A 14094-nucleotide genomic window follows, 5' to 3' on the forward strand; every position below is an offset into this window, starting at 1 on the left:
ATAGTGCGCAAGAAACTATACTTTTCACTATATACTAATACATATGACAACAATAAATCAAATATCAAAATTTGAATAGTGAAACATTACTTATCTGAATTGAAAATAACACATTGTTCTCAAGTTCATTTTTTAGAATCTTTGAATGGGATCCTTTGATTTTTTGAAAACATATGTAGTGGAAGCCTTACCCTGATGGAATGCTTACAATTAATAACTGAAATAATGATCCTAGGTTGTTACCCATACATATCTCTGTAACTGACCCTTACAGCTACATGGTGATGGTCAACCTGGCTCCCCAGGTTTGCATATTTAATCAGGTGCAGAGTAGCATTGGGGGCTGCTCCCAAGAACAAAGCAGGATGGGCTTCAGTCTCGTCCAATGAATTGGCAAAAAGTTTTAAATTAATCTACAAGTTGATGTTGGAACAGCCAGACTGCATGGTGGTTGGCATATGGGCCAAGAGAGCTGGCCGTTGGCAGCATTTACAAGAAAGCTAACTCAGGCCTCAACACGCAAATGAAAAAAAAGGAAACGAACTAGAAGGTGACATCTTTGGTCACACGTGTACCTCTTGGCTAGAGCAATCCAAAACGAATCTCACATATTTGTCCCCTCTCCGGAGTGCTCTACCTGAAAATGTACAATCGCCTGTGCCTCAACCAGTGATTAAATGCTTCAACATCCTGCGCATTAATAACCGTCTACTAAACCTCTCTCTGCATACTGAGTATTTTACATTGACCTCTGCTCTTAGGCTTCCCAATTCCAATATACATCATGCAGCAATGCAGCAACCGGATAGCTGACATTAAAAATCCTGTTCAGAAGACCGAATTTCTGTTGCTTTGCAAGATATTCATGCACAGAGTTTTTTTTTCAGACATTCGCATGCAATTTCACAGTGATTGGTACCGCTCTTAACAAGAGTGCGAGCACATACCGGTCACCCTGCAGTTTCATCTAAAAAGCCAGTCGATCGGAGGGAAATCAATTCAGCCTGTCATATCCCAAAATAGGAGCAGAACTGGCTTTTAATTTCTCCGCGCTGAGTGAATAGAGGATGACTTTTGAAAACGAGCTGTAACCTTTTTCTACAGTCTATGCTTTTACGTTGCAACCTGCAATAATCAAAATGCAAATCCCCGTTTTCCCTATTTTCCACTCAACAGTTTTTTAAAATGATTATTAATGATTCAAACCAATGCAGATGAACAACGGAATGCAATGTTAGATTTTACGGCCAGCAATTTGTTTATCTGAAATAACCTGTCCCCTGATTTTTGTAGGCGTTTCACATCATTATCTCCAAGGAAGCAATGAATTCTTTCAGGGCTGGTCCAGTACCTGCAAGTGTTTCTTGTCCATCCACGGACGGAGTTGGAACTGGATGCAAGTACCCCCCTCCCCTTTCTGTATGTAAAATGTTGCCGGTCCATTGCGACAAGCTGCCGCCTCACTGAATGGGAAAGCACGTAGAGTGGAGTTTATCGATGGGGATCTGAGTGACGTCCCAGCACAGACCCACCTCTCCCGGCTAAAGAGAAACATGCCGGCAGACAGCCCCCGCTCCAGTGCCCGGAGTTTAAAGGTAGCGTTTCCCACAAAAAGGGGCTTGTTTGGCGGAGGAGGGTGAGCCACAAGAAGCCTCGTCCCCGCCGTCACAAATGTGGTGCTGAGTCTGTGAGCAGCGCCCGGAGCGGTTGTCGGGATCATTGTGGGGGCCATTATTGGGGCCGTTGCTCGAGCCGTTGTTAGGACGGTTGCTAGGGCTGTCGATAGGGCGATTGTCGAGGCCATTATTGGAGCAGTTACTAGGGCCATTGTTGGGATCGTTTTTGGGGGCCATGTTAGAGCGGTTGCTAGGGCCGGACCTCGGGGTCGGGGCTGGCCGGAGCTCGGGGTCGGGGCTGGCCGGAGCGTGGGGCCGGAGCTCGGGGTCGGGGCTGACCGGAGCGTGGGGCCGGAGCTCGGGGTCGGGGCTGACCGGAGCGTGGGGCCGGAGCTCGGGGGCGGGGCTGACCGGAGCGTGGGGCCGGAGCTCGGGGTCGGGGCTGGCCGGAGCTCGGGGTCGGGGCTGACCGGAGCGTGGGGTCGGGGCTGACCGGAGCGTGGGGCCGGAGCTCGGGGTCGGGGCTGACCGGAGCGTGGGGCCGGAGCTCGGGGTCGGGGCTGACCGGAGCGTGGGGCCGGAGCTCGGGGTCGGGGCTGACCGGAGCTCGGGGTCGACCGGAGCTGGGGGTCGGGGCTGACCGGAGCTCGGGATCGGGGCTGACCGGAGCTCGGGATCGGGGCTGACCGGAGCGTGGGGTCGGGGCTGACCGGAGCTCGGGGTCGACCGGAGCTGGGGGTCGGGGCTGACCGGAGCTCGGGATCGGGGCTGACCGGAGCTCGGGGTCGACCGGAGCTGGGGGTCGGGGCTGACCGGAGCTCGGGATCGGGGCTGACCGGAGCTCGGGATCGGGGCTGACCGGAGCTCGGGATCGGGGCTGACCGGAGCGTGGGGTCGGGGCTGACCGGAGCGTGGGGTCGGGGCTGACCGGAGCGTGGGGTCGGGGCTGACCGGAGCGTGGGGTCGGGGCTGACCGGAGCGTGGGGTCGGGGCTGACCGGAGCGTGGGGTCGGGGCTGGCCGGAGCGTGGGGCCGGAGTTGCGGCTGTTCTGAGCTTTGGCCGGGGCTGGGCCTGGATCGGCGGCCGCATTTCCCAGAATCACTGTCAAAGCTTCAGTTTGCAGGCAATGGTCGCATGTGAAGCCAGCCAAGTAGGTCTGAGCACTGTTTTACTATAGTGTGCGTATTGAAGTGCAAGCCAGACTCAATAAAGCTGAGGACCCATTAGTCAAGAGCCTTTGACAATCCTCGGGTGATGGAGTAAGGTCGTTCCAGCAAATGGCTATCATTTATTTGGGTTAGATGAAACAGGCACACTCCGTCTGCAAAGAAGAGCCTTGTGTATTGATATATAGATAGCTTACAGAGCATACAAGTTTGCCTGTACTGGATAGTGGGCCTGAGTTATAGGGAGAGATTGACCAGATTTGGACTTTATTTTTTGGAACATAGGAGAATGCGGGGGACTTTATAAAGGTGTATATAATCATAAGGGGCCTAGATAGGATGAACGCACTTCGTGCTTTTCGCAGGGAAGGGGAATTGAAAACTAGAGAGCGCAGGTTTAAAGTGAGCGGGAAGATTTAATGGGACCTGAAGGACAACTTCATGCAGAGGGTGATGCAAATATTGAATAAGCTGTGAGAGAAAGTGGTTGAGGCAGGTACAATAGCAACATTTAAAAAGCATTTTAGTAAGTACATGGGTGGGAAAAGATTCGACTGATATGGGCCAAAAGCAGGCACTTGGGACTAGCTGGGAGGGCACCATGGTTGGCATGTACCATTTAGGCTAAAGGGCCTGTTTCCATGTTGTATTGCTTGATGACTCTATGACTTGTCAATCAATCGGCACTCTCTTCTCATATAGTATAAAGTTTTTTTTTCCCCAGCACGGTGGCAGAGTGCTTAGCACTGCTGCCTCACAATGCCTAGCACTACTGCTTCACGGCACCAGGGAGCCAGATTCAAAAGTGGCAATAGGTGACTGTGTGGAGTTTGCACGTTCTCCCCATTTCTGTGTGGGTTTCCTCCCACAGTCCAAAGATGTGCAGGTCAGGTGGATTGGCCATGGCAAATTGCCCCTTAGTAACCAGTGATGTCTAGGTTAGATAGATTAGCCATGGTAAATGTGTGGGTTACAGGGAGAGGACCTGTCTAAGATACTCAGTGCAGACTTGATGGGCCAAATGGTCTCTTTCTGCATTGTAAGGATTCTGTGATTCAATGACATTGGTATTCTTGCAGTTGTCCTGAATCATGCAAGATGAAAAGCTTTGACAAAATGTCTTATTTCAGCAATACTAAAGTTCTGTACCACCAAACACTCAAAGTAATTCACTGCAGGATAAATTGGATATCCTGAGAACTTGAAAGGCACTATTTATGGTGGCACAGTGGTTAGCACTGCTGCCTCACAGTATCAGGAAGCTGCGTTCGATTCCCAGCTTGGATCACTGTGTGGAGTTTGCATGTTCTCTCTGTGTCTGCGTGGGTTTCCTCCAAGTGCTCTGATTTCCTCTCAGTCTGAAAGATGTGTGGTTAAGTGAATTGGCCATGCTAAATTCTCCCTCAAAGTACCCGAACAGAGTGGAGTGTGGCGACTAGGGTATTTTTACAGTAACTTCACTGGAGTTAATGTAAGCCTACTTGTGACACGAATAAAAACAAACTTTAAGTTCAAGTTCTTTCACTTTGGTAAATGGTGCCACCCAACTGCATGTCAAGGTTTCTTTCGAATATCACAGAGGATGACAATCAATAAATGCAAAACAGTTGTTAAAGGAACAACCGACAAGTCTTATTTGTGATTCCCTTAACTAATTAATTTAACATGTATGCTCTGCTTAACGTAAAATATGATGTTTTGTTTCAATTAACTTCTTTAAAAAAAAGTCTCTGCAGGTTTGAACCGAGCACAATATGTCCAAATATCCACAGCTCCTTCGCAGACCTTTGCCACCGAAAGACACATTACCTCTAAAACCCTGTGAACCCAGTAGACCTCCCGGTGAGTACAATAATTTGATGTAGTAGTTAATGGTGTAGTTTTGGCAATAAAATGCTTAAGACTTGTTCTTCTGAGCTTGATCAGTTTTATTTCCAGATTTGTGGATGTAATTGTGTCATAGTGTCAGTTATGGTTCAGGTGGTTGCATTGTTGATTTTGAACCAGAAGGCTGTGGGTTCAAGGCTCAAACCAAAGACTTGAGCACAAGACCTCCAGCTGACACTCCAGTGCAAGACTGAAGGAGTGCCACACAGGCAAAGATGCTATGTTTTGGATGCAACAAGGACCCTGTGGGGTTGACAGAAAATATTTTATGGCAATATTTCCTCTTAAGGATCAACAGGGTCATCTGTGTGCGTATTCACAAGGGATGGGTGAGATCCACATGTATGCTAATGACACCCAATACTATCTCACCATACTTCTCTTAGCTCCTTCATTATCTCTAAATTGTTAGACTGTTTGTCTGATCTCCAGTCTGAATGAACAGAAATTTTCTCCAACTAAATAAGGTGCCACACAAGAGACTGATCCAGAAAGTTAGATCTTACGGGGTTGGGCTTAGAGCATTGGCTTGGATTGAAGATTGGCTAACTGGTGGAATGCAGAGGGTTGGGATAAATGGGTCCTTCTCCAGTTGATGATCTGTTACTAGTGGGGTCCTGCAGTTCTTGGACCAAAACTATTTACAAGAGTGTAACGTAGCAAACTTTGCTGATGACATGAAAATAGGTGGGAAAGCACCTATGGTGGATATTGACAGGCAAGGGGAATGGGCCAAAATCTGGCAGATGAAATATAATGTGGATAAATGCATATCCATTTTGGCTGGAAAAATAAAAGAACAAATTATTATTTAAATGGGAAACAGATTCAAAAGCATCTGTGCACAGGGATCTGGGAGTCATTGTGTGTGAGTCTCAAAAAGTGGGTATGCAGGTGCAGAATTTTGTAAGGAAGGCAATTGGAATCTTGGTATTTATTGCAAAGAGTCTAGAGTATAAAAGTAGATAAGTATTGTTACAAGTGTATAAGGTGGGGTATTGTGTTCAGTTTTGGCCACCTTCTTTGAGGAAGGATGTGGTGGCACTGGAGATTGTTCAGAACAGATTCACTAGATTGATTCCAGGTTTGAAGGGACTGTTGCATAAGGAGCGGTTGAGTAGCTTGGGCTTGTACTCACTGGAGGACAGAAGAATGAGGGGGAATTTGATTGAGGTATATAAAATACTCAGTGGGATTGATAGAGTAATGTTAACCAAATGTTTCCCCTTCTAGAACAGTCTAGGACAAGAGGCCATAGTTGTAGAGTAAGAGGGGAGAGGTTCAAGACAGAGCTAAGGAGAAGCAACTTCTCACAGAGGATTGAGAATTTATGGAACTCACTGTCCCAGAGTGCAGTTAATACAGAATCAATCAATGGATTCAGGAAAGAGATAGATAAATATTTGATCAAAAACAGAGTAAAGGGCTATAAGAAAAGGTAGGGAAGCGGAGTTAGGATGAGATGAAAATCAGCCATGATCATATAGAATGGCAGAGCAGGCTTGAAGGGCTGAATTGCCTACTCGTTCCCAAATCCAATGTTTCTATGAAGCCACTGTCTTCAGTCCCAATCACATCTCATTTTTGTTTTAAGTCCTTTTACGGGCTGACTGTTCCTTATCTCTATAATCCCCTCCATCACTGCAATCCTGTGAGATAGCTGTGGTCCTCCAAATTGGGCCTTCTTTTACATCCCTGATTTTAATGCTACATCATTGATGGCCATGCCCTCAGCTGGCAAAGCACTAAGCTCTGGAAATTCCTCCCAAAACTTCTCTGCCTCTTTAACTCTCTTTCATCCAATGGTGACTTCTGAAACTTTGGTGACTTCTGCCACTTTGAACAAGCTTTTGGTGATCTGCCCCAATACCTTATGCGGATTGGTGTCAAATTTTGTTTGATGAAGCTCCAAGGTGCCCTTTATTCTACATTAAGGGCACTACATAAATACAAATTATTTTTGTTATTGTCATTGATAGCAAAATGTCCTTTTTTCACTACAGCAAAATCCTACTCCATCCTCCCTCATGGTGTTATTTAGCCAATCTCTGTGCTGCATTTTCCATACGTAATACAGTTGCATTTCGAGTTACTTCAGAAAATTTACAGCAAACATCTTGAGAGAATTTGCCAGACCATATAAGTGTTTGCTGTGCTGTATTGGTTATATTTATCAGCGCTGCGGTTTTCTCATGTGGCAGTATTTTTGCCAGTCATCAGAAAGACTACAGTATAATAGCGTAATAACTTGAAAAAACCCTGTTCCAGTATTAAACTATTTACTGCCTTTTTTAAAATGTATGTTACAGACAAAATTTCAGTGAAAAATGTATCAGTTCCCAAAGGTAAAGACAAGAGAGAACAGAACTCTACCAACCAACCGGAGATACTCTCCAGAATGTCTGCTTCAGAAAGATTTCTCTTCTCTGAATTTACATCAGACAGACAGGATGATCTGAATTTTGAGGAGGATGACTTTTGGACTGAGTTCATATTGGATAATTTTCTTCCGGAACCTAGTGTGAATGCTCCACCTTTGAAAACTAAAGAGATAGTTTTATCCCGCTACAACTATAAAAAAATTGTGAAACTCCTTGCTGCAGAGCTGTGGAGCCGGAACCAGGAAAAAGTGAACATAGTAGAATTGCCTTTTGATGATATTCCGGCAGTGTCAAAACGAATCCCTGAGAGACAGCGTATTATTGGTACATTATTTTTACAGTTTGGGGAATTTGCTTGCAAACAAAAATTGCTCCTAATAACAGAAAAGATGAAAGTAGACCTAAAAGTAGATTTTCCTGATTACTTGATAAAAATGTATTTGGAATTAGGGGGACTAAAGTTTCCCCACGTTGGAGAAGGAGGTGGGGTGACAAATTCGCCAGTGTTCCTACACCTCATCATCGTACAACAGTCCCTCTAGAAGCATGTGTGTGGAGATTAGCTAAAAATGGAAATACTGTAACTTGCTTTGTGCTCTGTAACAACAAGAATGCACCAACAATCATATTAAAGATTCACAAGTGCAGTTAAGATTTCTACCTTAGAGAAGAGTTGATATCTTCTGGACAGGAAAAGGAGGAGAGAAAATTGACACAAGGGGAAAAGTTCAGGAGTGCTAACTTTTGAAGGACCCTACTTCACCCCTTCCATGTCCTGGTCATAAATGGTGAACTCTTGAGGGGCTCCAGATATTGGGCCTTGGATCCCATTATACTACTAATGGCATAATAGGATGCTGAAGAGATAAGCGCTGCAAGTTTGGGCTGCCTGTAATGCAGTTGCCCACAGGTACAGTGGTGGCATTGGAGTTGGTGTGGTTAGGGCATAGGCAACAACAGGTGGGAACAACTGGTTCCTTTGGTGTCAGGGTTATCAGGATTTGGGGGGGGTGGGGGTGGGGTCTGGAAGTTGGAGATCTCAAGATTAGAAGTGGCTGTGATCAGAATGGGGATTGCTATAACCACTTAATTTGCTTTTATGTAGGCAATGTTTATCTTTGCTTTTCCGTGAAGACTTAGTTGCCTCGGTGCAAACCAATGTAGCAGGGATTTGAAACAAGTGTTTGGGCTGTTTTTTTTCAAAAAAATTGATTTATAGGATGAAGCTGTCACTAGTAAGGCCAGCAGTTATTTCCCTTCCATTATTGCTGTTGAGAAGATGGTGATGATTTGAATACAACTGACTGAATTACTAAGCCACTTTTAGAGGACAGTTAAGAGTCAACTACATTGCTTTGGGTCTGGAGTTACATTTGGGCCAGTTCAGGAGAGGATAGCAGAATACGTTCCCTAAAGAACAATATATGCAAAGAACCTGATCTGCTTAAGGCATGGGTCAAAGATCCCTTTGTTTGTCTTTGTCCAATGTTATGCGTAGGTCTTGTCTTATTTTTGGACTAGTTAGGAGACTGTTAGGAGAAAAACAGGTGCAATTTAACTTCCCTTTGACCAGACTCAGCATAGGCACTTGTCTTCAGGTCTGCAGAGAATAATAATGTCATCAATGTTTGAAATCCAATTCCGACCAAGGGATCTGAAGGTCTCTAATATTTGCAGGAGTCGTGATGTGGTTGGAAACCTGGTGTTGTCAGACTTCTTACTGTATTTGCATGTCAAATAATTATAAGCTTTCAGAGCTGCTAGTTTTGGGCATTGGCCCATAGCAGGAATTCCCTGTAACTCAGCAGAAAGTGGTATTAAATTGTCATGCTGCCTCAGAGAAGCTGTAAAAATGATTAGTGTAAGAAATGAAAGGTGAAATGCATAATAAAATTGCAGCCACACCTGGTTTTGAAGTGTTGAATTTCAGAAAAAGTGATTCTGTTAACAAGCTATTGGGAAAAGAGGCATTCTTCATTTCTTTTGTCAGAAGAGCTGACCTCAAAGAATTAAAGGTGCTTTTCTAGGGATATTACTAGTTCTGTGTCCAAACTAGCCTATATGATTATGATTTATTAATGTGCTGCGATGTTGTGTGCTAATGTTTGTTCACTTTGCCACACTTCAAACTTGCTCCTGGCAGTACAATTTGGCTGCCAATTGCTTTTTAAGCAGCAATGAATATACTCATTTGTTCAAAGTGACTTTATTTCCACATTGGGTTAATTGCCCCCACTTTATACAAGTATTGACATATTGGAGGGAGCAGCCGAATTTTAGCCAATCCATTACTTAATTTACATAATAAGAATAGAATACAATTTTTGCTGTAAAATCTCTCTCTTTCCTGTGTTCCTCACTGATCAAAACAACAGAGGTGCCATCTTACTATATATATAGACTTCGGCCAGTTTTTTTAATAAGTTGTGTTAAGTCAAAGCGAGCTGGTTTGTGCTTCTGTTGCTAGACATAGCTCACCTGCTGCTTCTTTGGAGAACCCTTTTTTCCCATAGATTTGTGGGCTGGAGTGGGCATGAGGATTGACCAACAGAGCAGACATACAAGATCACCACCCCAATTGAACATCTCCCCTTTGACCTCAGTCAAACCAACTGTACAGAGGAAGAGAAACAACATTTGGCCCCTCCGGTGTTACAAGAAGGCCAATGCATTACAACAGTGCAAAATGCTCAAGATTGTATGTAACTATCTCAACCTTTGGTTATTGATAGAATTGACACTTTAAATATCAAGATGTGTCAGTCACAATCCACGAACAAAGCATTTTTAAAAACCTTCCTTGATGCTGCCCTATCTTGTTCCATGTAGAACTCCCAAACATTTAGTTTTTCCTCATTTATTACCAGAAGAAGACCAATCACCATTTTCTCAGGGGCAAATAAGGATGGGAAACAAATTGCTGACCTTCCCGTTGATTCCTACATCCTAAGCATGAAATGTGACACGTTTGCCAGTACAAATAGTATCACCAGTTAACTTTCAAAATGTACATGTAATAAATATTAATTTGCGTTAATAACTTGGAATTTTATTGTTCCAGAAATGATCGCTGCTGCTAAAAACCAAGAAAATTACGTTAGGCAATGTATCAGCTCAAAACTGCCCGGCCACCAAGGTAATGAAAATATTGTAAAATATTGCAATAAGAATAAATCCCCAATGGAATGCAAAAGCATAACCACATCAGAACGTTTGCCTCAATACTCAGCTTTACCTTTGAAAAAAAATCATCACACTCAGTTCAGTATATTGTTATAGAACAATTAATACACAAGAAGTGTATCAGAAAATACTACAAAATTAAATGTTGATATTTCATGGCAGAGTGTGAAATATAGAAAATCCATTATAAATACACGTTAGGTAGTATTTATATTTAGGAAGTCATATTGCACAATTCATTTGATAATAAAGGAGCCAGTTTTAAGAAGACATATGGATAAGCTGGCTCTCTCTTTTTATTTGCAGAAACTGATCTCTCAAAATTCATAACTTGGTTAACCTTAAGAATCCGTGCTTTCTTAGAGATACTTACCATCTGTTAGAAAATTAATATCCAGTAGCATACAAGGTGACAGAAAAATAAAATCACTTGCTGAGTGTGCATATGCATCTGGGGTTTGAACTTAAAATGGAGGGTGTAAGTTGGAATGTAGGGCTGGAGTATTTTGCAAAATATAGAATATATTTGCATCATGGGCTACTTGTATATAAGAATAAAGATGTTGGAGTCCTTTCGATTGAAGTTAATGTGCTGGAGGTCAGTGACAACAGGTACTTGCAGCTATTTCAGTCAGAAGTGATGAGTAGATGATCCAGCTTGGGCTCATTTTTGAGGTTCCCAACATCAAAGATGACAATCTTCAGCAATTTGATACAGACCCAATGATACCAAGAAATGGCAAAGTGAACTCGATATAGCAAAGGCATGTCCTGTCCATAAAAGTGGACATTAATTCACCAACATGCCAACTGTAGTGCTGAAGATTTGATCTCCAGCACTAGCCGTGCCTCTAACCAGTACACTTACAGCACTGGCATCTAGCCGGCAAAGTGCAAAATTGCCCAGTAACCTGTTGACAAAGAACAGGAAAAATCCAGTCAACAGTGCTATCAGGTGGCACACATGCCAATAATTGGTTCTTTGATGCTAAGTTTAGATTCGGCCTCTCAAATCCATGCCTATATTTCTCTCCCTCCAATCATGTTTCCACCAAAATAGGCTATCCCCATTTCATTGTCACTGTTGTCACTGACCTCCAGTACATTAACTACAATCAAACAAATTTCAATATCTTTATTTCCATTTACAAGTAGCCAATTGTGCAATTCTATATTCTGCATTATCTTATAGCTTGTGCCCATCAAAATGGGCTCCTATCAAAGTTGAGAAAAGTAACCTATCCTTCCACACACTTCTCATTGTTATCTCCTTTCCATTGTTGTCAAATTGGGCAGAACTGCACTCACTTGGTTCCTTTATCTGTCCAATCACATCCAGAGTATGAGTTGCATTAACTTCTCTTCCTGGTCCTGCACTTATATCTCTAATACCCCACATGGATTATCCTTGGCTGTATTTCTTGTCTACCTGATGTCCTAAGGAACATCGCCTGAAAATGTACTGTTAGTTTTCACATACGTGCTGGTGACACCCAGCTCCACCTCAATTTCCATCACTCTCAACTTCTCCACTGTCTCTAAATAATCAGACTACTTGTCCAACATCATTGGATCAACAGAAATTTCCTCCAATTAAATATTGGGAAGACTGCAGCTATTGTCTTTAGTCTTAGAATCGTAGAGGTTTAGAGCATGGGTTCAAGCCTTTCGACCCAATTTGCCCACGCTGCCCAGTTTTTACCACTAAGATAGTCCCAATTGCCCACACTTGGGCCAATATGGCTTCTATATCCGTTTAACCCACGTAAGAGCACAAACTTTGGAACTCTTTGCTACTGACTCCTTCCTTCTCTTTGGCAATTGTCTGATGCTAAATCAGACTTTTCTCAATTTTGGGGTCATATTTTAGCCCCATTAGCTTCCAACCACATATTTGCTCCATCACTAATATGGTTAATTTCTTTCTTTATAACATCACCTGACCTTTGCCCTGTCTGAGTTATCTTCTGCCAAAACTGTCCTCCATGTCTTTGTTACCTTGAAGTTTACTGTCGCAACACATTGTTGACCTACATTGGCTCCTGGTCAAGCTATGCCTCAATTTTTAAATTCTCACTTTTTTTAAACCCTCAATGGTTTTATCCCTCCCTATCTCCTATCATCTCCTCCAGGCTCATAGCCCTCCAAGATATCTGTGCTCATCTAATTCTGACCTCTTGGGCATCACTGATTTTAATCACTGCAACATTAGCGACCGTGCCTTTAGCTACCCAAGTCCTGAGCTCAGGAATACCCTCTCTACACCTCTCCATCTCTTTTTTTCCTTCTTTAGGACACTCCATAAAACCTACTTCTCAGCCAAGCTTTTTGACTATTTTTCCTAATATCTCCTCATGTGGCTTGGTGTCACATTTTGTTTTATGATTCTCCCACCTTAGGAATTGTTATCCCACTAAAGGCTGTGTAATTACAAGTTGTGTTGTCTTCCGTAAACTAATAAACCCACATTTCAGTATTAACAGAATTTGTACTTTTCTGACTTCAGGAGCAGTTCCAAATATTGAAGGAGGTAAACAATTTCTTGAATCTTCAGACTCTGAATCCTCAGCCACAGAGGAAGAACCAGAAAGAGTGATAAACCCATATGAATTTTTTATTCTGAGATCCGTAGCAGTAGGAAATAACTGTTTAAATTTCAGGGTAAGTAGTTTAAAAATCCAGTCATCAAAATTTAGCAAATTTAGTTTTCACAAAGAGTCAACTGGACTCAAAACGTCAGCCCTTTTCTCTCTTTACAGGTGCTGTCGGACTTGCTGAGATTTTCCAGCATTTTCTCTTTTGGATTGAAATTTAGCAGTTTCAATCTACATTGAAATCTAATGTAGAATTCAGATTTGGACTATTAAAAACAGTGCAAATTTGCAGGATTACCGGTTTCAGAACTTGGAATGAGGCAAGGAAAAGCTTCAAGGAAGAGTTGCATAAGTTAACACAGTGTGGCACAGGTGTAAGCTCCACTGAATGCCCTCTTCACTTGTTATTATTGTCACTTCTTGGTTTGCTGTGAGAATTCTTCAGTGTGATTGGCTGCTTAGCCTGCTTGATGACATCACCATTGCTGGAGACCAGATTCCCTATAGCTGCCACCAAAGTGAAAGTGTATTTGGGAAATGCGTGCAATCCATGTCTTATAGGCCAGCTAGATCTTTATGAACAGCTTTTTACAAGGTTCATGGCAAGCACTTATGACTTTGACACTGACCACAAAATCTGGGCCATTTGTATTCTGCAAAGTACATAAATGGTTGCTACCAGCATCAGTGATCAATCTTGTGATGACTTGCACAATATTCAGACACCAAAGAAAATAGATCATTGTTTAGTGTAATGATGTTTTATATACAGTAGCTAATTTCAATGCTAGGATTTTGATTTGAGATATCATTGTCACATGTTTTTTCATACAGTGACAAGTATTATTTTACGTGCTATCCATACAAATCATACCATACATAACTCACAAAGAGTCACCATGCTCCAATGTCATCTTGAACCATGGATGTGGCCAATCCAGAGTGGGATTGGGCGGCACAGTGGTTAGCACTGGGACCAGTGTTCCATTCCCAGCTTGGGTCATTGTCTTTGTGGAGTCTGCAGTTTCTCCCTGTCTGCATGGGTTTCCTCTGGGTTCTCAAGTTTCCTCACAAAGTCCAAAAGGCATGCTGGTTAGATGCACTGGCCATGCTAAATTCTCTCTGTGTATCCAAACTGGCAGAATGTGGTGACCAGGGGATTTTCACAGTAACTTCATTGCAATGTTAATGTAAGCCTACTTGTGACACTAATAAATAAAAATTAAAATAATCAGTAACACATCCCCATTCCTTCTCCACTCCCTA

General features: G+C 43.0%; 2 protein-coding genes across 7 annotated transcripts in view; one reads left to right on the plus strand and one right to left on the minus strand.

The window, feature by feature from the left end:
• LOC145353434 (plastin-2-like) overlaps nucleotides 1–1436 on the minus strand; it is a 67038-nt gene extending 65602 nt beyond the window's left edge. Inside the window, exon 1 of the mRNA XM_080204203.1 lies at nucleotides 1352–1436. The gene's annotated coding sequence lies outside the window, so the exon portion shown is untranslated. The remainder of the gene's footprint in view (nucleotides 1–1351) is intronic.
• Nucleotides 1437–1478: 42 nt separating this feature from the next.
• lrrc63 (leucine rich repeat containing 63) overlaps nucleotides 1479–14094 on the plus strand; it is a 36254-nt gene continuing 23638 nt past the window's right edge. For 3 of the 6 annotated variants that reach the window (XM_080204208.1, XM_080204211.1, XM_080204212.1), the window contains exons 1-5: nucleotides 1479–1595; nucleotides 4511–4625; nucleotides 6980–7375; nucleotides 10113–10187; nucleotides 12741–12895. In XM_080204208.1, coding sequence (XP_080060334.1) covers nucleotides 4538–4625; nucleotides 6980–7375; nucleotides 10113–10187; nucleotides 12741–12895 — 714 coding nt within the window. In that variant the 5' untranslated portion in view covers nucleotides 1479–1595; nucleotides 4511–4537. Of the gene's footprint in view, nucleotides 1596–2656; nucleotides 2772–4510; nucleotides 4626–6979; nucleotides 7376–10112; nucleotides 10188–12740; nucleotides 12896–14094 lie in introns of those variants that run through there. The other 3 variants (XM_080204210.1, XM_080204209.1, XM_080204213.1) reach the window with 3 other exon arrangements.

Source organism: Carcharhinus amblyrhynchos, chromosome 15 (genome assembly GCF_965287045.1).
Source record: "Carcharhinus amblyrhynchos chromosome 15, sCarAmb.v2.hapA, whole genome shotgun sequence".
In the NCBI taxonomy this organism is placed as follows: domain Eukaryota; kingdom Metazoa; phylum Chordata; class Chondrichthyes; order Carcharhiniformes; family Carcharhinidae; genus Carcharhinus; species Carcharhinus amblyrhynchos.